General features: G+C 49.2%; 2 protein-coding genes across 2 annotated transcripts in view; one reads left to right on the top strand and one right to left on the bottom strand.

The window, feature by feature from the left end:
- Exn (Ephexin) overlaps window positions 1–26,643 on the bottom strand; it is a 371,388-nt gene that overhangs the window by 211,570 nt on the left and 133,175 nt on the right. The gene's annotated exons all lie outside the window — the stretch shown is intronic.
- Window positions 12,591–13,883, top strand: LOC123773901 (uncharacterized). The gene has a single exon (XM_045767850.2). The coding sequence runs from the start codon at window positions 12,591–12,593 to the stop codon at window positions 13,881–13,883; it is 1,293 nt and encodes a 430-aa protein (XP_045623806.2).

The raw sequence follows: 26,643 nt of genomic DNA, 5'->3' as shown, positions 1-26,643 counted from the left end.
TTTGTATATATATATATAGATAACATAGCATGCTGTGTGGACTGTGTAGTGTGTGTGTAGGCTGTGTAGTGTGTGTGTGTAGGCTGTGTAGTGTGTGTGTAGGCTGTGTAGTGTGTGTGTAGGCTGTGTAGTGTGTGTGTAGGCTGTGTAGTGTGTGTGTAGGCTGTGTAGTGTGTGTGAAGTATTTTGGTGTTAGAATTCGCTGTAGTTACTCCGTGTGGGCGAGTGACCATATTTGGATATGGCCGGTGTGATTGTTGTCAATCGAGTGTCTATAGTTTTATCTTTATTTATTCTCATGTTTGGTGGCCATATATTTGTATGGAATGTTATACCAGTAATTACTACTCTTTAGTTTACAATGTTTAATTATTAGTGCTGCATTTGTGGTATTAGAATTTCCACAATGTTTACGTGGACTGTTAGGTGATTTCCTGGTAGACGTTTAGTCGACGTTTGGCCTGCGGTCCAAAGCCTGGGCAGTAGCGTGGCGGCTGCGGTCGAGAGCAGTTGTGTTTTAAGCTAAGTCATTGGTCACTGTTATTTTAGCCCATATAAATGTTAATTATCTGGTTAGATGATTTGAGAATTACTATTGATTAATCCATGTTCTGGTGATATTGCTCATGTCTCAGTACTTAATTTCATTTTATGATATTGCATGCTGATAAATATTTCTGGCTACCATTTATACACTTAATTGTTGTTATGTTGTTCCCCTTAGCAAAATATATTGTTCTCCTTTTTATACAGTGATGTAATTATACCCCGAGACATCTATTGGCAAGGCCGATTTCTTACCATTTCTTTACACTGCGGGGAGAAGAACCTTATTTAGTCTCAAGGGTCGTGACACACTTCGACACTTAACTTTGCATATATTGATATCCTTGTTTCACAGTGTTTCATAATCTTAACAACTATATAATGACTGGTAAGATACGTGCCTCTTATGTTTTCTAATTAGTGGTTTGAGCTTCATGTTAAGCCATGGTGGGAGGTACTACTGGCCACCAGCGGGGTCCTGGGTCGAGGCTCCTCGCTCCCCTCGCCCCCACCACACACACACACACACACACACACACCTGGGGAATACAACATGTTTAGAACACGTTTTATGAATGATATCACAATACACAAACTATCATAATTCTGGCACTTATGGGCAGCTCTCACACACACACTATCAGAGAGAGAGAGAGAGAGAGCTGCCAGTTCATGGACAGGTAAGTATAACGAGCTGACCAACACACCTGTAATTTTAACCACTGGTGAGTATACTGAACCAACATTGTGAGAGTAAACTCACATTTGGTGCATAGTTTGCACGCTATTTCCCGGATGTGGCTCTGAGGAGCGTGACAAGTGTTGACTGACCGTGAGTCTTCGTTATATAGGAGACCAGCTGAGCACCACCACCTGTGCCCACCTGGTAGACCAGCTGAGCACCACCACCTGTGCCCACCTGGTAGACCAGCTGAGCACCACCACCTGTGCCCACCTGGTAGACCAGCTGAGCACCACCACCTGTGCCCACCTGGTAGACCAGCTGAGCACCACCACCTGTGCCCACCTGGTAGACCAGCTGAGCACCACCACCTGTGCCCAGGTGTGCAGGGAGAGATGTAGAGATAACTCCCAACATTAAGAACGCTCCCTTATGACGGGAGATTAAGAAAGATTACTTTACCCTCGGTAAGATGACGATGAGTCTGGCGCCAACGACGCCATTACACCAGTGGATGAAAGGGCATAAGAAGGGGGTGGGAAGGGGGGGGAATAATGAGGTGATAATTACATCAAGACAATACACAATACGATACAATAGCTACAGATGGAATACGCTTAGGTTAGCAAGAGACCTGGGTAAATAATGGTTTGGAAATAGAGGTTGCCGGTAAGATTATAGAAGTGGGTAAAAATGAGAGCTGCCCACTCCAGGGATATACTACAGGTCTACTGTAGGTATATTGCAAACATACTCGCCTGACAGCTGAGTGGACAGCACTTGGCATTCGTAGTCCTGAGGTTCCGGGTTCGATCCCCGGTGGAGGCGGAAACAAGTGGGCAGAGTTTCTACAATCTGATGCACCTGTTCACCTAGCAGTAAATAGGTACCTGGGAGTTAGATAGCTGCTGCGGGCTGCTTCCTGGGGGTGTGTATACCAAAAAAGAAGCCTGGTCGAGGACCGGGCCGTTGGGGACGCTGAGCCCCGGAATGGTCTCAAGAGCTCAAGATAACCTCCCCCTCTCCTTGCCCCGTCTCTCATCAAACCTTCCCTCCCTTCCCTTCCCTTTTACCTTTTCCATACCTACTGCCGTTCCTGCTGGGGCCTCTCCCCCATCACCCATCTCTCCCTGCCTCTCCCCCATCACCCATCTCTCCCTGCCTCTCCCCCATCACCCATCTCTCCCTGCCTCTCCCACTGACAGAGCCCATCCTCGCCCCCCGCACTTACCCATCCCTGCTCATCTCTGTCTCCCCCCCCCCCTCCCCCAGCAGACAACCAACAAGCACAACAGTGACCCGGAAGTGCCCGGGATCATTACCCACTGTACCAAACAACGACAAGTAAACAACTCAGAAAAGGCCTCACTGCTTCTGGCCCTGGGGGGGGGAGGAGGGGAGGGCAAGGGGGGGGAGGAGGGGCGAGTGTAAGCCCCCCCCCCCACCGTTCAAGTACGGAAAGGTATAAACCCCCCACACTAGTAGCTACACTCTACACTACAGTATTGTAGTTTTAACACCAACAATATACACTGCATACACAGTGTATTCACTTAGATGTCTCACGACAATGGTAAGTGAGTAGAGTCAACGCGCCATATTTATGGTGGTAATCAATACACTCATCCCCGACTATATTGCTTAACTATACGCTTTCTGAACCGCCCACTGTGTGTGTGTGTGTGTGTGTGTGTGTGTGTGTGTGTGTGTGTGTGTGTGTGTGTGTGTGTGTGTGTGTGTGTGTGTGTGTGTGTGTGTGTGTACTCACCTAGTTGTGTCTGCAGGATCGAGCATTGACTCTTGGATCCCGCCTTTCGAGCATCGGTTGTTTACAGCAATGACTTCTGTCCCATTTCCCTATCATACCTGGTTTTAAAATTATGAATAGTATTTGCTTCCACAACCTGTTCCCCAAGTGCATTCCATTTTCCCACTACTCTCACGCTAACAGAAAACTTCCTAACATCTCTGTGACTCATCTGAGTTTCAAGCTTCCATCCATGTCCCCTCGTTCTGTTACTATTCCGTGTGAACATTTCGTCTATGTCCACTCTGTCAATCCCTCTGAGTATCTTATACGTTCCTATCATGTCCCCCCTCTCCCTTCTTCTTTCTAGTGTCGTAAGGCACAGTTCCCTCAGGCGCTCCTCATACCCCATCCCTCGTAGCTCTGGGACGAGTCTCGTTGCAAACCTCTGAACCTTTTCCAGTTTCATTATATGCTTCTTCAGATGGGGACTCCATGATGAGGCGGCATACTCTAAGACTGGCCTTACGTAGGCAGTGTAAAGCGCCCTAAATGCCTCCTTACTTAGGTTTCTGAATGATGTTCTAACTTTTGCCAGTGTAGAGTACGCTGCTGTCGTTATCCTATTTATATGTGCCTCAGGAGATAGATTAGGTGTTACGTCCACCCCCAGGTCTCTTTCACGCATCGTTACAGGTAGGCTGTTCCCCTTCATTGTGTACTGTCCCTTTGGTCTCCTATCTCCTAGTCCCATTTCCATAACTTTACATTTGCTCGTGTTGAATTCCAGTAGCCATTTCTCTGACCATCTCTGCAACCTGTTCAGGTCCTCTTGGAGGATCCTGCAATCCTCATCTGTCACAACACTTCTCATCAACTTTGCGTCATCCGCAAACATCGACATGTAGGACTCTACGCCTGTAAACATGTCGTTAACATATACAAGAAATAGAATTGGTCCCAGCACCGATCCTTGTGGTACTCCACTTGTTACTATTCGCCAGTCCGACTTCTCGCCCCTTACCGTAACTCTTTGGCTCCTTCCTGTTAGGTAGTTCCTTATCCATGCTAGGACCTCTCCCCCCACCCCCGCCTGCCTCTCGAGCTTGAACAGCAGTCTCATGTGCGGTACTGTATCAAAGGCTTTTTGGCAGTCCAGAAATATGCAGTCTGCCCAACCATCTCTGTCCTGTCTTATCCTCGTTATTTTATCATAGAATTCCAGAAGGTTTGTTAGGCACGATTTCCCTGTCCAGAACCCATGTTGATGTTTGTTCACAAACCTAATGTTCTCCAGGTGTGCAACCAGTCGTAGCCTAATTATTCTTTCCAGTATTTTACAGGTGATGCTTGTCAGTGATACAGGTCTATAGTTAAGTGCCTCCTCCCTATCGCCTTTCTTGAAGATCGGCACGACATCCAGCAACTGGGCAATTCTTCCAGCAACTAGGCAATTCTCCCTGTGTGTGTGTGTGTGTGTGTGTAAAGCTCTGCATGTTTACAATACAGGATCAAAGGTGAACGGCTCATAAACACGATGCTAATCTTTCCAATCATCCAGGAGACACCGGAAATGCAGCGGCCAGGACCTGTCGCGTGCAGACATCCTCCACCACGTCTGTGTTTCTCTACACTAAGACTAGGAGTCATTAGGGATGTTGTTGATGTATCGACATCAGCTCATCTCAAGCCTCACCTCTGGAAACTCATTGCTTTCATCTTATCATTAATTGTATCCATTAGGAGTGAATTTTATTTATTGCCGAGTTAATCATGTTAGTGATACGCAATAACTAAAGTCTTTGGATGTCTCCCACCTTGCCCCCCCCCCTCTCCCACACGGCCCCCATCGTCCCCCCCCCTCCCACACAGCCCCCACCATGGGCGGCGGGCCTGCAGTAGCCCAGTTCATAAGTTGAGGATACGGAGCCCGGGCTGCGGGAAGGGTGAGGGGAATAGTGATGAACGAGAGAGTGGAAGCTGAAACATGTTTGGTATGTGTGAAACAAAAATCCGTCGGCAGTGTTGCATGAAAGATGAAGGCTGAGAGGAGACGCGAGGTGATGCTGCGAGGGCAGCCGGGATGCTGAGGAAGGAGTTATTTATTATTAACATCTTTATTGACAAAATTAATTACAATTTTGCCTAATCTGAGGATTTTGATAGTCTTATTAAAGTGAGGATAATGCTGGTATTCACTGTCACGCAGGACAGAGGGTCATACATAAGACAATAGGTCTAAACTGTAGGCTGAAGCACATATATATCACGGTTACAATCAATGTTTTAATGTGTGGATATGAGTGATGTTATTCCTTGCCACTGCTGCTTGTCAGTGGGAAGGAGTGTAGTACAAACACATATGCCCTTTTCTTCCTTATTATTAAAATATATCTTATTTACAAAGTGTACGGCCACGCAGCTAGTTATCGTGAGTGTGTGAGTGAGACGGAGGCCCTTCCTGATCACATCTTGCTTGAAGGGTCCTTGTCTCACCTGGCACTAAACTACAATTCCTTGTACTTAGGAATGTGGAAATCGCAGGTGACGACCCTAGAAACACAAACCGAAACTGTCTCTATTTTCCGCTTGTTACAACTTGCAATAAAGTTGTTACATCTTGGCTTAACGTGTTTATGCCGTATTAGAACGTTGTTACAACTTGCTATATTGGTTGTTATAACTGGTTAGGAGGTGTTAAAACTTGTTCGAACGTTGTACCAACGTCGTAGTTTCGGTGTGTGTTTGGCGGGGATCTGCTTGATGAACTGAGCTTATTTTCTCCAGGCACTGGTTTAGGTTTGCACTTTTTAGTTGTTCTTCCCAGTTTATATCTGTGAGGTCTTGGATTAGTTGTTCTCAGTTAATCTCTTTATTATTAAAATTAAATTTGCTGAATTCTCCTCCTCTAGAATTTGGGACTAGCTGTGCAGGTCTACTGCCCAGGACTGTCTGAACTTCAATTAAATTGTGATCTGAGTAACAGATACTTGTAATCATTATCTTCCTAGTTGGAAGATACTTGTAATCATTATCTTCCTGATCAATCTTTTCTAGTTGGGTTTACTATTAGCTGGTTTAGTGTAAATCGTCTCGTACATCAGCAGTGGGGTGTACTTAGCCATGAGTGAGGTATAGTGAGCCTTGGGTGATACATATATTAACTCACGGTGAGTCTCAGTACGAAATCTACAAGTTCAAGACAGAGATGGAGACTTATAGATTCACGTCTCGGCGATCACGCGCCAGTTCCAGACTCAACACCCGGATCTTGACACGCTGCCGGAAGTGGTCCAGCTGCAACACTAACACTTCACAGGTTATGCCACTTCTGACAACACCACCTGTTACACACCTCAACTTTACAGTCTCTCTCTGAAGCTATAATCTGCAACCTCTTGAAAACATTATTGTGGCCAATATATATAGCTGATGTGGACCGGCGGCCACATGTGACTGGGGACCACATGTGACTGGGGACCACATGTGACCGGCGGCCACATGTGACTGGGGACCACATGTGACTGGGGACCACATGTGACTGGGGACCACATGTGACCGGCGGCCACATGTGACTGGGGACCACATGTGACTGGGGACCACATGTGACTGGGGACCACATGGACAGGCAACTACACACGTCAGGGTTTATGTTATATATATATATAATATATATATATAACTACCACGACATGGTCAAAACAATAGTCCGTTCTTTTATACAAGTTGCAGTTCTTTTGACCGTGTGGTGGTACAATGGACTAGAGCGCGTCTGGGAATACTCAACACACAGGTTCGAGCCCTCCTCACGGCTCTTGTGGATTTGTTAATTTGATATATCACATTATTGTGATTTCTGTGTGTAATAATAATACTAATACTAAGTAATGGTAAAGTCTTCTCACAGCCATAATAACACAAGATAAAACCCCACACTTGTGTATTGGTGAAATTTATGTAAGGAATTTACACCAAGTCTTTCGCACTCGAGACTTAGATCTCAACGTCTAATGAGGCGTTGAGAGATGAGAACGTCTAATGAGAACTGCATTACGACGACCAGAGTATAAATCTTTTGCAGAAACGTAGGCTTCAGCATTTGAGTAGTTGTCAGGAAGAAGTGCACCTGCATATTCATTAACAGGTTCATCACCAATAGGACGGTAATAGAGGGGTCTGGTAACCTGTACTGCAATCTTGAGTCCAATCTTCTTATCCTTCTTGAAGATATTCAAGAAAGATAAGAGGACTGCTCCAGGATGTAACCCCATAACAAGCGGACCAACTACTGGGTACATATGCAGGCGATGAGTCACAATAACGTGGCTAAAGTATGTTGACCAGACCACACACACTAGAAGGTGAAGGGACGACGACGACGATTGTCAATCGACTTGAGAATGGTCCAGGACGGTCCGAAACGTCGTCGTCCCTTCATCTTCTAGTGTGTGGTCTGGTCTACTGGGTACATATTTACTGCTTGGTGAACAGAGTCATTAGGTGATAGGAAACCCGGCCAACCATTTCTGTACCGTCTCCGAGATGGAGTGAAGTCAGGTGTCCAGGGGAGAGGTATTAGTGTAAGGTAATATCCTCCTTGTTCGGGCTACTCTGTTCCCGTATGAACAACACGGGCTATTCATGCCCGTGTGTGTGTATGTACTCACCTATTTGTACTCTTCAATTTGTGCTTACGGGGGTTGAGCTCTGGCTCTTTCGTCCCGCCTCTCAACTGTCAATCAACTGTTACTAACTGCTATTTTTTTTATCCATACACACACACACCCAGGAAGCAGCTCCGTAACAGCTGTCTAACTCCCAGGTACCAATTTACTACTGGTAACAGGGGCATAAGGTTGAAAGAAACTGTCCATTTGTCTCTGCTGGCGCCGGGAATTGAACCCGGGCCACTGGATTACGAGTTCTACGCGCTGTCCGCTCAGTTACCAGGCCCTCCCCCCCCCCCCCCCCCACACACACACATACACAATATAGACTCATTTCTCTCAATGTTTGCTGATGACGCAAAAATTATGAGGAGGATTGAAACAGAGGATGATAATAGGAGGCTACAAGATGACCTGGACAGATTGAATGAATGGTCCAACAAATGGCTGCTCAAGTTCAACCCGAGTAAATGCAAAGTAATGAAACTAGGCAGTGGAAACAGAAGGCCAGACACAGGATACAGAATAGGAGATGAAGTACTTCATGAAACGAACAGAGAGAAAGATCTAGGAGTTGATATCACACCAAACCTGTCTCCTGAAGCCCACATAAAAAGAATAACGTCTGCGGCATATGCGAGGCTGGCTAACATCAGAACAGCCTTCAGGAACCTGTGTAAGGAATCATTCAGAATCTTGTATACCACATATGTAAGACCAATCCTGGAGTATGCGGCCCCAGCATGGAGCCCGTACCTTGTCAAGCACAAGACGAAGCTGGAAAAAGTTCAGAGGTATGGCACTAGACTAGTCCCAGAACTAAGAGGCATGAGTTACGAGGAAAGACTGCGGGAAATGCACCTTACGACACTGGATGACAGGGTAGACAAAGATAAACTGTTTAACACGGGTGGTACGCGAACAAGGGGACACAGGTGGAGACTGATTACAAAAATGAGCCACAGAGACGTTAGAAAGAACTTTTTCAGTGTCAGAGTAGTTAACAGATGGAATGCATTAGGCAGTGATGTGGTGGAGGCTGACTCCATACACAGTTTCAAATGTAGATATGATAGAGCCCAGTAGGCTCAGGAATCTGTACACCAGTTGATTGACGGTTGAAAGGCAGGACCAAAGAGCCAAAGCTCAACCCCCGCAAGCACAACTAGGTGATTACAATTAGGCGAGTACACACACACTACCAGTGTGTGTGTGTGTGTGTGTGTTGCCAGGTGTGGGGGCGGGAGCACCGCACCATAAAGGATCATCGTTGCTAACATTACCAAGTAAGGCGGCCAATACCACCATATAGGGTGAGGGCGGGTCCCGGCAGCAGCTGGGTGAGAGGACCCGAGCACAGAGGCACTCACTGCTGGTAGCCTCTTGCTCGCCGGCCACCACCATCACCACCACCACCATGTTGCCTGGCGCTACACGCTTCCCACTCTTACAGCGTGACGCAGTGTGCATGTAAACACACCAGGAACACCACCTTGACTGGTTTCGGAAGGTTTCGTAGTCCTGGTCGGTTGTCCCAGCACGACTCTGGCGTGACTCTGACCGAGTGACTGGTTCTTCATGCTCCACCTGACACCCCCAGGCGGCCAGTGCTCGCCGCTCCACCAAACACCTGTCCTCCACACAGTGAATTTGAGTCGGAGATACGCCGGCGAGAGTGAGCTAGGTGATATGGATGACAGTGCCAGCACCAGGCGTCGAACCCTGCTAGGAGATCATCTGAGACCTACGACACTTGTTGATGAGGACACCCCGGCGCACGGCCACTCAGAGGCCAGCTAGTCACCCCGGCAACACACCAAAGGGTGTGTTGCCGTGGTGACTGGCAACATTGCTTGGCTTCACTCGTTCAGTGTTGTACACTATGGCCATCAACCTACACTAGGGTTGCCAGGGGCGTCAACCACCACCGCCAGGAGTGTTGTCCCTCGCCCACCACCTAGACAAGCACAAGTGCCTCTCACCCCCCCCCCCCCCACTCTCCTCTCCCCTCCAAGACCAGCAAGAAGGGGGGGCACGTCTGGGGTCCCCCTGGGGACCCCCTGAGGTCCCCCTGGGGGTCCCTGGGTCCCCCTGGAGCCCCCTGGGGTCCCCTGGGGGTCTCCACCTCCCGAGGGCGTCCTCCGCGCTACCATGTGAGGCACCAATATTTTTGGCGGGAGAAACGGCATGTGCACCGTCACTCCCAGGTGGGCGGCGTGGGCGTCTCTACTGCCACACACACACACACACACACACACACACACACACATTAATATAGACGTGTTAGAAAGAATTTTTTTAGTGTCAGAGTAGTTGATAAATGGAACGCACTAGGAAGTGATGTGGTGGAGGCTGACTCCATACACAGCTTCAAGTGTAGATATGATAGAGCCCAATAGGCTCAGTAACCTGTACACTAGTTTATTGACAGTTGAGAGGCGGGACCAATGAGCCAGAGCTCAACCCCCGCAAGCACAACTAGGTAAGTACAACTAGGTAAGTACACACACACACACACAGAGTACCCAGTACAGAGTACACAGTACAGAGTACTGTGTACAGTACACAGTACAGAGAGTACAGAGTACAGAGTACACAGTACAGAGTACTGTGTACAGTACAGAGTACAGAGAGTACAGCGAGTACAGAGTACACTTAATACCCAGATGAGCCACAGAGACGTTAGAAAGACTTTTTTCAGTGTCAGAGTAGTTAATAAATGGAGCGCACTAAGAAGTGATGTGGTGGAGGCTGACTCCATACACAGTTTCAAATATAGGTATGATAGAGCCCAGTAGGCTCAGGAACCTGTACACCAGTTGATTGACGGTTGAGAGGCGGGACCAAGAGACAAAGCTCAACCCTCGCAAGCACAACTAGGTGAACTAGGTGAGTACACACATCCAAGGGAATAGGCGGGATCCAAGAGTCAATGCTCGATCCTGCAAGCACAAATAGGTGAGTACACACACACAAGATGAAGGAATTAAACTACCTTTTCGAAACGACCAGAGAAAAATACTAGGATTGGATATAACACTAAGCCTAACTCCTGAGGCCTAAATAAATATAATGGCGTCGGGAGAACACTACAATGGCAAAGGTCAGAACATCACTCAGGAAACTAAATAAGGAGACATTTAGATCACTGTACACAACCTACGTGAGACCAGTTTTAGAGTATGCAGCACCATGGTGGAACCCTTTTCTTATAAACAACACAAGAAAACTTGAAAAGGTACAAAGGTTTGCAATAAGGCGGCTTGTCGCAGAAGTCCGAGGGATGAAGTATGAAGAAAAACTAATACACCTGAACCTAACATCACTAGACAAGAGAGAGGACATGATAGAGACGTACAAATTACTTAGGGGGATTGACAGAGTAGGAAAAAAAGATGAACATAACGAATACCAATAATAAAAGGGGGCATGGGTGGAGACTAGAGAAACAGAAGAACCAGAGAAGTGTTCTCTTAGCGTATTATGATATTCTCATTTTGCCCCCAAAATTTACCAGTGCAGACTTGTGATCACATGCCTGTGTATGACTAACCATCCTGTGTGACGGGGAGTATAGCATCGCGGAGCTAGCTTTATGACACACTGCACTCCCCTTCATATAGTCTAGGACACCTGCACAAATGCACATGTACCTAAACGTGCCAATACAAAAAAAAAATAATAATAATCCAGACGTTCTTAATAATACATTTACTGAGAGAAAGGGACGTGGGGATGAAGAGGGGACAAAGGTGGTAGAGTAGAGGGAGGGGGGGAAATGCAGCGAGGCGGAGGAAAAAGAGGGGAGATGAAACCCATACATCTCCCTCGTTCCCCCTCCCATTGGTCCCCCAATAGAAGGAGGGCAGACTGGGAGATGGGAGAAAATACATAGTGTCCCGAGCACCGCCGGGTACCCGCCGAGTATTATATAATATAAATAAATGATGAGAGAGCCAAGTTGGTTGGTTGTGGGAGGACGAGGTGAGGCTGGTGAGCCCCCGCACCGCTGGTGTGGGCTTGGAGAGCTCTCTGCTCTTAAGGATATAATATCCATCTATGAGTGAGTCTGCTGGCACGACTAGTTAGACGTGTCACGTGTCTATGATAGTTTATGTTTACATCAAGTTGATGATAACATGTCTTCACTGTTCACTGTAGACGTTGTGTAGGTAAAGTGGTGTGGGTGTAGGCATGTGGGTGTTCACTCTCCCGGCTGTGTACTCACCTATTTGTACTCACCTATTTGTGCTTGCTGGGGTTGAGCTTTGGCTCTTTGGTCCCGCCTCTCAACTGTCAATCAACTGGTAGATTGGGTGTAGTGGGTGATTGGGTAGCGATTGAGTAGTGGGTGTACGCATGTGGGTGTTCACTCTCCCGGCCGTGTGGGTATAGGCATGTGGGTGTTCACTCTCCCGGCCGTGTAGGTGGTGGCCACGGGGTCCTCACTACAAGCTTACCGTCAACTGACGGTAAATCCATAGATAACATTAACTTTTCATTATTACCAAAATATCGAAATTTAAATATAGCATACTGACTGTGGCCTCGGTAAACACAGCAAGCATTTGTTATCATTCGTAAAAAGCTGCTTAAACCCGGAAAATCATGAGATTAATGGACAAGGACTGGGACGGGTGGGACGGTGGGGGGGGGGGGGAAGGAACCGGAGCAGCATGAGTGAAGACGCGGGACTTGAAGTACAAGGAACTGCTGGAGCAAACTATAAGTATGGCCACATGATTCTAAACTGTCCCTCAGACAGGAGAAACAACTAAGTGTGACCTGGTCACTTGAAGGAGTGCACAGTCCAACTCCAAGTGTCTCATGTGTGTAGAAGATGACACCATACTACCAACCCAACGACCAGTGAGGCAGCTTCTCTAACAAGGCGCCAAGCTACAGCAAGTAAACAAGTAAACATCACAAACATCTGTGCTTGGAAACAATGACAAACACACCAGACAAAGACGAGAAAGAATCCAACAAGTACAGCTATGAAGGTAAAGGTGGACCTACCAACCCGACCAGCGTGCTCAGCGCCCGACCAGCGTGCTCAGCGCCCGACCAGCGTGCTCACCGCCCGACCAGCGTGCTCAGCGCCCGACCAGCGTGCTCAGCGCCCGACCAGCGTGCTCAGCGCCCGACCAGCGTGCTCAGCGCCCGACCAGCGTGCTCAGCGCCCGACCAGCGTGCTCAGCACCCGACCAGCGTGCTCAGCACCCGACCAGCGTGCTCAGCACCCGACCAGCGTGCTCAGCACCCGACCAGCGTGCTCAGCACCCGACCAGCGTGCTCAGCGCCCGACCAGCGTGCTCAGCGCCCGACCAGCGTGCTCAGCGCCCGACCAGCGTGCTCAGCGCCCGACCAGCGTGCTCAGCGCCCGACCAGCGTGCTCAGCGCCCGACCAGCGTGCTCAGCACCCGACCAGCGTGCTCAGCGCCCGACCAGCGTGCTCAGCACCCGACCAGCGTGCTCAGCACCCGACCAGCGTGCTCAGCACCCGACCAGCGTGCTCAGCGCCCAACCAGCGTGCTCAGCGCCCGACCAGCGTGCTCAGCGCCCGACCAGCGTGCTCAGCGCCCGACCAGCGTGCTCAGCGCCCGACCAGCGTGCTCAGCGCCCGACCAGCGTGCTCATCGCCCGACCAGCGTGCTCAGCACCCGACCAGCGTGCTCACCATCCGACCAGCGTGCTCACCACCCGACCAGCGTGCTCAGCGCCCGACCAGCGTGCTCAGCGCCCGACCAGCGTGCTCATCGCCCGACCAGCGTGCTCACCACCCGACCAGCGTGCTCAGCACCCGACCAGCGTGCTCAGCACCCGACCAGCGTGCTCAGCACCCGACCAGCGTGCTCAGCACCCGACCAGCGTGCTCACCACCCGACCAGCGTGCTCAGCACCCGACCAGCGTGCTCAGCACCCGACCAGCGTGCTCACCACCCGACCAGCGTGCTCACCACCCGACCAGCGTGCTCAGCACCCGACCAGCGTGCTCAGCGCCCGACCAGCGTGCTCATCGCCCGACCAGCGTGCTCAGCACCCGACCAGCGTGCTCAGCACCCGACCAGCGTGCTCAGCACCCGACCAGCGTGCTCAGCACCCGACCAGCGTGCTCAGCACCCGACCAGCGTGCTCAGCACCCGACCAGCGTGCTCAGCACCCGACCAGCGTGCTCAGCACCCGACCAGCGTGCTCAGCACCCGACCAGCGTGCTCAGCACCCGAACTTCCTGAAATAAATTTCCCAGGCGATGTTTCCTCAGCTGACATCAGGAAAGTCCCGACAGCCGACCACATTAACCGCACACACCTGCACCCGGCACCACACACCTGCACCTGGCATCACACACCTGCACCTGGCACCATCTCCCCCACACACTGTACCTGGCACCATCTCCCCCACACACCCGCACCTGGCACCATCTCCCCCACACACCTGCACCTTGCACCACTCACCTGGCACCATCTCCCCCACACACCTGCACCTGGCACCATCTTCCCCACACACCTGCACCTGGCACCATCTCCCCCATACACTTGCACCTGGCACCATCTGCCCCACACACCTGCACCTGGCACCATCTGCCCCACACACTTGCACCTGGCACCATCTGCCCCACACACCTGCACCTGGCACCATCTCCCCCACACACCTGTACCTGGCACCATCTCCCCCACACACCTGCTCCTGGCACCATCTCCCCCACACACCTGCTCCTGGCACCATCTCCCCCACACACCTGCTCCTGGCACCATCTCCCCCACACACCTGCACCTGGCACCATCTCCCCCACACACCTGCACCTGGCACCATCTCCCCCACACACCTGCACCTGGCACCATCTCCCCCATACACTTGCACCTGGCACCATCTGCCCCACACACCTGCACCTGGCACCATCTCCCCCACACACCTGCACCTGGCACCATCTCCCCCACACACAGATTTTCTCTCAGGAATCTGTACACCTGTTGATTGACGGTTGAGAGGCGGGACCAAAGAGCCAGAGCTCAACCCCCGCAAACACAACTAGGTGAGTACACACCTGCACCTGGCACCATCTCCCCCACACACCTGCACCTGGCACCATCTCCCCCACACACCTGCACCTGGCACCATCTCCCCCACACACACCTGCACCTGGCACCATCTCCCCCACACACACCTGCACCTGGCACCATCTCCCCCACACACCTGCACCAGGCACCATCTCCCCCACACACCTGCACCTGGCACCATCTCCCCCCCACACACCTGCACCTGGCACCATCTCCCCCACACACCTGCACCTGGCACCATCTCCCACACACACCTGCACCTGGCACCATCTCTCGTCAACAGCACGAAACATCCAGTGCCAATGGTTGCACTACAACAACAACAACAACAACAACACAGTAAACAAATGGAGCCACCAACAGTAATGGTTCTCACACATGACCCCATTAATGCCATCTGCTAAGGGGTGCTGGGTGCATTTAACAGCCATTAACCGGTAAGGAATAATTAGATCCTGCATTTAATTGTCATAACATTGACAATTCGTGTGTAGTTCTACTCCCAATTATCCCTCTTATCCGCTACAAGGGTGTACTGTGGAGTGTATTGTTGGTATGTAAACTTTGTTGGGAAGAGTGATTGTTAATGTTAACATTGTAGGAAGTTCATAGTTCACAGTTCGTAACATTGTAGTTCGTTAACAACCTTCAGACAAAGGTTGCCACGAACGTTACAATTCTCTAGTGAGTTCCATCTGACGTTACAATGGTGGCAGCGGTGGGATGATCTACTGAGATGACACAATTCAAAAAATAAAAATTATCTTGACACTCTGCAATCACCAGCCATAGATGTGATGGCCGCCGACCCCTGTGTCGGACACAGACCCGCTGCCGTGGCACTCTCCGAACTCACACTAACTCAGCCTATGTCAGCCGACCTTGTATATAGGGCCATCAACCAGATGGTGTGTGTGTGGGGGGGGGGCGGAGGGAGAGGGGAAGTGATGACTGGTAAGTGGTCCTTCAGGACCTCTGTACGGGTCAATAGGTTGGGCAGGTCGACCTGTAACCAAGTCGACTCATGACCAGGCCACCTGTACTAGTTGTGCCCCACTACCCATTGCCATTATCTACAACAAGACCATATATCTTGTAGATATAAGTCCAGTAAGTTCAGTAGAACTTCGGTTTCAACTCTTTTTTACCCTGTCGTAGCTCAGTCGATTAAGGCAGTGTCTGGGATGCTCCCGGACGCAGGTTCGAATCCTCGTCACGGCCCTTGTGGATTTTTTCATATATCTTGTAGAATTTTGTTCCATTAATCTAGTACTCTTGAGACGGGGAAGAAGATGCTACTCAAAACAGTCTTGTACCAAGGAACATCAAGAGGTCACATTCAGGTTCACAATTATTTTATTGAATCATTTTAAGGAGTAGAAAGAATTATTTGATGAAGCCAATTAGTAAACCCACTTGTTCATAACCTGTGTCCTTTATGTAGTGGATTGATATACTTCTTAACAGGTTAAATTTGGAGTACTTTCCCCTGAGGGCCGGGCCTCCTCACCCCTTGCTGAAGGTGAGAGAGGTCACGCTCTTGACCTTTAGACAGGGTGGAGGTTATCTTGAGATTCTTCTTCTTGAGATGTTTTCGGGGCTTAGCGTCCCTGCGGCCCGGTTCTCGACCAGACCTCCTTTTTGTTACACACCCAGAGGAAGCAGTCCGTAGCAACTATCTAACTCCCAGGTACCTATTTACTGGTACGTAACAGAGGCATCAGGGTGAAAGAAACTCTGCCCATTTGTTAAACCAAACACTTTTACAGTGTTACACACCTGTGCTCTTCAACGGGGGCATTCTGCACATCCTGCCATGCCTCCTGGTCTCATGTGATGTTATTTCTGTATTCAGATTTGGAACCAATCTCTCTAATATCTTCCACGTGTAGATTATTATGCATCTCTCTCGCCTGCGCTCTTGAGAATACAGATTTTGAAATCTTAATCAGTCTCAATAATTAAGATGACTTATAGAATGGATTCCAGCGGTAAAGGATCTTTGCACACTCTCCAGGTCAGCAACTTCTCCGGCTCTGAATGGGGCTGTTAGTGCAACAATATTCCACCCCAGAGAGCACTTGTGTCTTATATAGTATTATCATTGGTATGGCATCCATCCCTTGTTTGGAAGGTTCTTGTTATCCAACCTGTCATATTTCTCGCAGTCGTGACAGCTACTTTATTGTGTTCTGTAAAGGTAAAGTCTTCTGACGTGATTACCCATAGATCCTTTACATTGCTTTTTCGTTCTATAGTGTGATTTTTATTCCGTTTTATATATATGGTTTTATACGGTACATGAGAAACCATACATAAGTCAAGGAGCATCAGAATACATGATACATGTGGACGACACAAGTGGACTACTGTGCCACCCTGGACACATGTGGACGACACAAGTGGACTACTGTGCCACCCTGGACACATGTGGACGACACAAGTGGACTACTGTGCCACCCTGGACACATGTGGACGACACAAGTGGACTACTGTGCCACCCTGGACACATGTGGACGACACAAGTGGACTACTGTGCCACCCTGGACACATGTGGACGACACAAGTGGACTACTGTGCCACCCTGGACACATGTGGACGACACAAGTGGACTACTGTGCCACCCTGGACACATGTGGACGACACAAGTGGACTACTGTGCCACCCTGGACACATGTGGACGACACAAGTGGACTACTGTGCCACCCTGGACACATGTGGACGACACAAGTGGACTACTGTGCCACCCTGGACAAGCACAGACACACCAACACCCAAGGCGGCAACATAACGCATAAACGACTCTGAAAAAAGCATTGGAAAATAAGCATTAACAAACAAAGGTTCTCTCAGAATGTTTGGTAACAGGTTCATTGTTTGTGATGTGTGTCTATGTATGTACTAACACGATGTACTGAACGGGGTGAGAATAGCTTGAGCTACCTCATCCCTTTGTGTGTATTTTACCTCAATAAACTTATTTCAATTTCAATTTCAATTTCAACAAAGGTTCTAAATAAAACACATTGCTAAAGCAAACTCAGAACCCGCATCAACTTGAGGCAAAGTAAGAACAGTCTATAACCTTAGCATGAACAGACAGCTACATTTATACATAGATTTCATCCGGTGACATCTTGAATATCCTCCAGTACCATTACATACCTTTAAAGACACATTCAAAACTAAAAAGAAATACAAAACACGGTACTAAGCAGAGGTGAGAAAACACCGTCCACCATATATGATGGAACACTCCAGGAGCACCAAAGCACTACAGCACCAAGCCACTAGGGTGTGCAGCACCATCGAAATGTTAGAACCCAATGCTGGGAAGATTACTCAAAGATGAGACCTGGAGTACGGTTGGTGGCCCAAAAGCCTCAGACCAAGTCACACAATACATTAGTCTAGCTAAAATGTTGACCAGAAAATGCAAAAAAAAAAACAGAAACATATGAATGCTGGAATTGGACCATGGGAATGTCTATTTCAATGTATTGGAATGTCTATTTGAATGCTCCACAACATTCATGTCAGAACATCCTCATATGCAGGCGATGAGCCACAATAACGTGGCTGAAGAATGTTGGCCAGACCACACACTAGAAGGTGAAGGGACGACGACGTTTCGGTTCGTCCTGGACCATTCTCAAGTCGATGGACTTGAGCATCAACTTGAGAATGGTCCAGGACGGACCGAAACGTCGTCGTCCCATCACCTTCTAGTGTGTGGTCTGATCAAACATCCTCATATGTTAACATACACGTGAAGAACCTCACACACACACACACACACACACACACACACACACACACACACACACACACTTGTTGAGCACCTGGAGAGCATTGGGTTTGTAAACAAGCACCAACATGGGTTCTGGACAGGGAAATCATGCCTAACAAACCTTTTAGAATTCTATGATAAAGTAACAAGGATAAGGCAGGACAGAGAAGGCTGGGCAGACTGCATATTTCTTGACTGCCAAAAGGCCTTTGATACAGTACCGCACATGAGACTGCTATACAAACTTGAGAGGCAGGCAGGAGTAAGCGGAAAGTCCCTAGTATGGGTGAAGAACTACCTAACAGGAAGGAGCCAGAGGGTAATGGTAAGGGGCGAAAAGTCGGACTGGCGAACAGTAACAAGTGGAGTACCTCAAGGATCGGTGCTGGGACCAATCCTCTTTCTAATTTACGTAAATGATATGTTTACAGGAGTGGAATCATACATGTCAATGTTTGCGGATGACGCAAAATTAATGAGAAGAGTTGTGACAGACGAGGATTGTAGGATCCTCCAAGAGGACTTAAACAGGCTGCAGAGATGGTCAGGGAAATGGCTACTGGAGTTTAACACCAGTAAATGTAAAGTTATGGAAATGGGTTCAGGTGACAGGAGACCAAAGGGACAGTACACAATGAAGGGGAACAGCCGACCTGTAACGATTCGAGAAAGAGACCTGGGAGTGGATGTGACACCTAATCTAACTCCTGAGGCACATATAAATAGGATAACGACAGCAGCGTACTCTACACTGGCGAAAATTAGAACTTCATTCAGAAACCTAAATGAGGAGGCTTTTAGGGCGCTTTACACTGCCTACGTGAGACCAGTCTTAGAGTGTGCCGCGCCATCATGGAGCCCCCACCTGAAGAAACACATAAAGAAACTGGAGAAGGTTCAGAGGTTTGCGACGAGGCTTGTCCCAGAGTTACGAGGGATGGGATATGAAGAGCGGCTGAAGGAACTGAACCTTACGACACTAGAGAAAAGAAGGGAGAGAGGAGATATGATAGGGACATATAAAATACTCAGGGGAATTGACAAGTGGAAATAGATGAAATGTTCACACGTAATAATAACAGAACGAGGGGACATGGGTGGAAACTGGAAACTCAGATGAGTCACAGAGATGTTAGGAAGTTTTCTTTTAACGTGAGAGTAGTGGAAAAATGGAATGCATTTGGGGAACAGGTTGTGGAAGCAAATACTATTCATACTTTTAAAACTAGGTATGATAGGGAAATGGGACAGGAGTCATTGCTGTAAACAACCGATAGCTGGAAAGGCGGGATCCAAGAGTCAATGCTCGATCCTGCAAGCACAAATAGGTGAGTACAAATAGGTGAGTACACACACACACTTGCTAAAATTATGAGAAGGATTAAAACAGAAGAGGACTGTTTGAGGCTTCAAGAAGACCTAGACAAGCTGAAGGAATGGTTGAACAAATGGTTGTTAGAGTTTAACCCAACCAAATGTAATGTAATGAAGATAGGTGTAGGGAGCAGGAGGCCAGATACAAGGTATCATCTGAGATAGGAAATTCTTCAGGAGTCAGAGAAGGAAAAAGACTTGGGGGTTGATATCACGCCAGACCTGTCTCCTGCAGCACATATCAAGCGGATAACATCAGCGGCATATGCCAGGCTGGCCAGCATACGAACGGCTTTCAGAAACTAGTGTAAAGAATCATTCAGAACTTTGTATACCACATATGTCAGGCCAATCCTGGAGTATGCAGCCCCAGCATGGAGTCCATATCTAGTCAAGGGTAAGACTAAACTGGAAAAGGTTCAAAGGTTTGCCACCAGACTAGTACCCGAGCTGAGAGGTATGAGCTACGAGGAGAGACTACGGGAATTAAACCTCACTTCGCTGGAAGACAGAAGAGTTAGGGGGGACATGATCACCACATTCAAGATTCTGAAGGGAATTGATAGGGTAGATAAAGACAGTCTATTTAACACAAGGGGAACACGCACAAGGGGACACAGGTGGAAACTGAGTGCCCAAATGAGCCACAGAGATATTAGAAAGAACTTTTTTAGTGTCAGAGTGGTTGACAAATGGAATGCATTAGGGGGTGATGTGGTGGAGGCTGACTCCATACACAGTTTCAAATGTAGATATGACAGAGCCCGATAGGCTCAGGAATCTGTACACCTGTTGATTGACGGTTGAGAGGCGGGACCAAAGAGCCAGAGCTCAACCCCCGCAAACACAACTAGGTGAGTACAACTAGGTGAGTACACACACACACACACACACACACACACACACACACACACACACACACACACACACACACACACACACACACACTGTCAAGAAAAAGCAAGCTTAGCTTAGCTGGTAAACACACAGACAGGCTGTCAGCAAGGCGGACACCCTGCCTACTATCATAATGTTTGTTTATGCATATATCAACATTTTGGGTTATAAACATTGCATATATGTTTCGGTAAACATATATATAAACACCTTTCGGAAAGGTCCGTAATCTTAATTTTCCCTGGAACACGACCCGCCCAATCTTTCAAAAACCAGGTACCCATTCACTACTGGGTGAACAGACGCTACATTTAAGGATTGGCGCCTAGTCAATCCTCCCCGGCCTGGATACGAACCCAGGGCAAATCGCTTGGGAAGCGCGGGGCGAATGCGTTGCCACTGCGCCACGAGGACTGCTCTTAACACTTTCTATCGTGCACATTTCTACAACTTTTCCCACAGCGTGGTCAGTACTCCCACAGCGTGGTCAGTACTCCCACAGCGTGGTCAGTACTCCCACAGCGTGGTCAGTACTCCCACAGCGTGGTCAGTACTCCCACAGCGTGGTCAGTACTCCCACAGCGTGGTCAGTACTCCCACAGCGTGGTCAGTACTCCCACAGCGTGGTCAGTACTCCCACAGCGTGGTCAGTACTCCCACAAGAAAATAAAAGACAAAATAAGAAGGCCCGTGGGTGGGCATCCTGGGGCGGGGGGGGGGGGGGTGAGGAGCTGCTGGGACGTGCCCGGACTGTTGATGACCCGCTGGGACCCGGGCAGGGGTAGGGAGGTGGGAATGTGCTGGGACCCGGGCAGGGGTAGGGAGGTGGGAATGTGCTGGGACCGCTGAACATGAGCACATGAGAACATGAGAACATGAGAACATGAGCACATGAGAACACTCACAGCTCCCTGACAAGAGGGAGCCAGCGTAGCTCAGCTGCCAACACCCACACATCGTGTCAGCAAGGCGGACAGCCCGCCTGCTTTCATACCTCTCACTGTATTTCCCACTTCTATACTTCCCTTCACCTCTCCTTCCTCTTTACTTAAAAAAAAAAAAAAAAGCTGGGACCCGGGCAGGGGTAGGGAGGCGGGCACACTATACTTGTGGGGGGCGGGCCCCCCAGCAGCCAGGGGTGAGGGGGGCAGGGTAACTTTTTTTTGCGGAGTAAAGAGGAAGGAGAGGCGTAGGTGAAGGGAAGTATAGAAGTGGGAAATACAGTGAGAGGTATGAAAGCAGGCGGGCTGTCCGCCTTGCTGACACGATGTGTGGGTGTTGGCAGCTAAGCTGGCTCTTATGTTAGCTGCCAACTTTTATGCGGTCACCATCAGTGACCGTACAAAAGACGATGGTAGCCGAGGTTAATTCCCACAAAATGAGGTGATTTGATGAAATAACTATGCCCAAGATTATCATCAAAGTGCCGTCGGGGCGATGGGGAATTAGCCTCGGCTACCATCATCTTTTGTACGGTCACTGATGGTCAAGCGGTTAAGGTACCATGTACGTACCCCAGTTGCATTGTGCTCCTGGTGGTCTGGGTTCGAGTCACTTCTGGGGTGTGGAGTTTTCATTCGCATATACGCTTGATCATATGGTGGTACGAGATCACTGACACGCTTAGTTAGATCTAACTGACCTGACAGTGACCTGACAGTGACCTAACAGTGACCTAACAGTTAGATCTAACTAACTGACACGCTAAGTTAGATCACTAACTTACCAGACCGACGGCTTTCCCTTCCCATAGCTCAACCTTTGTCTTACCTGTTAGCTTCCCCCTAGAACACAACTAGTTAACAACCGGGTACCCAATTACTGCTGGGTGAACTGATGCAAAGGCTTGGCGTCACGACAATCCTTCCTGGCCAGGATTCGAACCCGCACTAAATGGCGCGAGTGTTACCTCTGCGCTGACACGTCCTGACTGACCCTACACTGCCCAGGTCACGTGTACACCTCCCACCCTGAGCCTCGGGCTTATGCAAACACCAGTACAGGTAGGCCTAGGAACACCCAGGCTCACTCACACCACCACACACCTGGATCACGCACACCACCACACACGTGGCTCACTCACACCACCACACACCTGGATCACGCACACCACCACACACCTGGATCACGCACACCACCACACACCTGGCTCACTCACACCACCACACCTGCTTACATCTGGCTCGCTCACACCCCCCACACATGTGGCTCACTCAGAGCAGCAACACAGCCAGACTGTGGGCCACAAATACCAGACCTCGTGAGCTGACCTTTGACCCCCAGGAGTAAGGGACCCTTTGACCCGTGTTGGAGGAGGTCCACCGCCGCTTGCGCCAGGTGGACCAACCTGGTATCCTCCAAAGGATACCTGATCAACCAGGCTGTGACTCATACGTCAGGCTGCGAGCAGCCGCGTCCAACAGCCTGGTTGATCAGTCCAGGAACCAGGAGGCCTGGTCGACGACCGGGCCGCGGGGACGTTAAGCCCCGGAAGCACCTGCAGGTAACCTCAAGGTAGGTGGACCAGTGGTGGCAGGCCGTCGGCCAGCCCGTCCCTCGCCAGGTCAACGTGTGAGGTACACACAAATCACAATAGCGTGATACATCAAATGAACAAATCCACAAGGGCTGTGACAAGGGTTTTTCTCGGACGTAGGTTCGAACCCTCGTCACGGCCCTTGTGGATTTGTTCAACATGTGAGGTCCTTGTAATGGTGGTCACTAACTTGAGGAGTATGGAGACCTTGTATACCATACAACTCACACCTTTAGTAAACAATAACGGGTCTTTGAAGCTTGTGCTTCAAGCTCAGGGCTAGCTCGTCTGTACAAGTTTATACACTTAGTTTCAATTCAACTTTTTTAGTTTCCCTCTTTTCATGAATATTTTTAAATTTTTCTAGTAATTTTTCTAATAGAAAGAGTAAGATTAATGATTCTAACATGAATCTTCTCAATATTTCTTCTCTATGTTTTCTTCACTGACAAGGGAACTTGAAAAATTAACTCTCCAAAGTTCATTTTCACGTTTTATTATGGTCTGACACCTAGGTATACGTTTCGCAAGGTACACCTTACATTTTCAACGACAATTTTACAGTGTTTAGCATTGGATTAACTTTGGGCGAGGTGGTAAAGAACAAGTTGATGAACGGCATAACATAGGGGGAGGGGAGTATTAATTGGGTATTAAATATATCAACATGGGCAGCTTATGTTCCTAAAGTAAGGTCATTGCATGCTGTCTCTGCATTGGCTCGAGGTCTTGAAGTGGGGTAGACCATAATTATGTGTTAACTGGTTGTTGATTGCTGGTGTTGACCTGTTAATATGTTGTTGTTGTTTTAGATTCAGCTACTCGGAACAAGTTCCAAGTAGCACGGGCTATGGTGAGCCCGTAACTCCTTAATATGTAGCGCCTCGCTGATGTCCAGTCTCCTGCTGTCGTTATATCTGTCGACTATTTCAGTGTTGCTTGTCAAGATGTCATGACGTAATGACGAATAATGTTCTTCAGAAGAAGAAGAAGGGAAGAACAGCTGACTACCATTGTTAAGGCACCTAGGATACGAGAGGGAAGCACAAGGGACCAGTGATGAACACACTCAAGATGTGTTCATCAACACTATGAACACAACACATACACACACGACCTCCAACCCAGAGCTGTGAAAAGCTGACCTATAAGGGCAAAGATGTTCAGTTCCCGGGGAGTTCCTCTCCCGCTGGGGTCAGGGTCAATAATTATCAGCAATGTTCACTCACGGTACGACTCCCCGCACAGTATACTCCTCACAGTACGACTCCCAGCACAGTATACTCCTCACGGTACGACTCCCCGCACAGTATACTCCTCACAGTACGACTCCCAGCACAGTATACTCCTCACGGTACGACTCCCCGCACAGTATACTCACGATACGACTCCCAGCACAGTATACTCCTCACGGTACGACTCCCCGCACAGTATACTCCTCACAGTACGACTCCCAGCACAGTATACTCCTCACGATACGACTCCCAGCACAGTATACTCCTCACGGTACGACTCCCAGCACAGTATACTCCTCACGGTACGACTCCCCGCACAGTATACTCCTCACGATACGACTCCCAGCACAGTATACTCCTCACGGTACGACTCCCCGCACAGTATACTTCTCACAGTACGACTCCCCGCACAGTATACTCCTCACGATACGACTCCCCGCACAGTATACTCCTCACGGTACGACTCCCAGCACAGTATATTCCTCACAGTACGACTCCCAGTACAGTATACTCCTCACGGTACGACTCCCAGCACAGTATACTCCTCACGGTACGACTCCCCGCACAGTATACTCCTCACGGTACGACTCCCCGCACAGTATACTCCTCACGGTACGACTCCCCGCACAGTATACTCACGGTACGACTCCCCGCACAGTATACTTCTCACGGTACGACTCCCCGCACAGTATACTCCTCACGGTACGACTCCCAGCACAGTATACTTCTCACGGTACGACTCCCCGCACAGTATACTTCTCACAGTACGACTCCCCGCACAGTATACTCCTCACGATACGACTCCCCGCACAGTATACTCCTCACGGTACGACTCCCAGCACAGTATACTCCTCACAGTACGACTCCCAGTACAGTATACTCCTCACGGTACGACTCCCAGCACAGTATACTCCTCACGATACGACTCCCAGCACAGTATACTCCTCACGGTACGACTCCCCGCACAGTATACTCCTCACGGTACGACTCCCCGCACAGTATACTCCTCACGGTACGACTCCCCGCACAGTATACTCCTCACGGTACGACTCCCCGCACAGTATACTCACGGTACGACTCCCCGCACAGTATACTTCTCACGGTACGACTCCCCGCACAGTATACTCCTCACGGTACGACTCCCAGCACAGTATACTTCTCACGGTACGACTCCCCGCACAGTATACTTCTCATGGTACGACTCCCCGCACAGTATACTTCTCACGGTACGACTCCCCGCACAGTATACTCCTCACGGTACGACTCCCCGCACAGTATACTCCTCGCGGTACGACTCCCCGCACAGTATACTCCTCACAGTACGACTCCCCGCACAGTATACTCCTCACAGTACGACTCCCCGCACAGTATACTCCTCACGGTACGACTCCCCGCACAGTATACTCCTCACGGTACGACTCCCCGCACAGTATACCCCTCACAGTACGACTCCCAGCACAGTATACTCCTCACGGTACGACTCCCCGCACAGTAAACTCCTCACGGTACGACTCCCCGCACAGTATACTCCTCACAGTACGACTCCCAGCACAGTATACTCCTCACGGTACTATTCCCAGCACAGTATACTCTCCCTTACGGCTCAAACTATTTGCTATTCTACTGTGCAAGTTTGGGACCTTGCCCTGCAGTACCTTCCATGTACATGTTCGGTTATACCTCCCTCGTCTCCTTCCTGAGAGTATATTTTGAGAGCTCTGAGACGGTCCCAATAATTTAGGTGCTGAGAGAGAACTGTGTCAGTATCAAAGAGACTTCAACACTCCTCCTGTACACATAAGGGATATAGCTAGACGACACAGTGTTCAGTATATAACTTGGTAACGCCTTCCACTAGGCTGTGACTCATGTATGAATCTCATACCTCAGGCTGCGAGAAGACGCGACCAACAGCCTCGTTGATCAGACCAGGGGGCCAGATTCACGAAGCAGTTACGCAAGTACTTGTAACCCCGCTCTATTGTATAACACCGCCACTAAAATGTACCACTATAATGGAACCCCACTATAATGGAACACTAAACTATCCTGAGTAACACTTCCCCATTAGTTGCACTTGATAACACTTATGAGCTGACATATAATGA

This window comes from Procambarus clarkii, chromosome 10, assembly GCF_040958095.1.
Source record: "Procambarus clarkii isolate CNS0578487 chromosome 10, FALCON_Pclarkii_2.0, whole genome shotgun sequence".
In the NCBI taxonomy this organism is placed as follows: Eukaryota; Metazoa; Arthropoda; class Malacostraca; order Decapoda; family Cambaridae; genus Procambarus; species Procambarus clarkii.
The sequence above is the reverse complement of the archived record's forward strand: the minus strand, read 5'-3'. Positions and strand labels throughout refer to the sequence as shown.

Coding starts and splice junctions, on each gene's coding strand:
- LOC123773901 (XM_045767850.2), top strand. CDS start 12,591: ATGACAAACACACCAGACAAAGACGAGAAAGAATCCAACAAGTACAGC.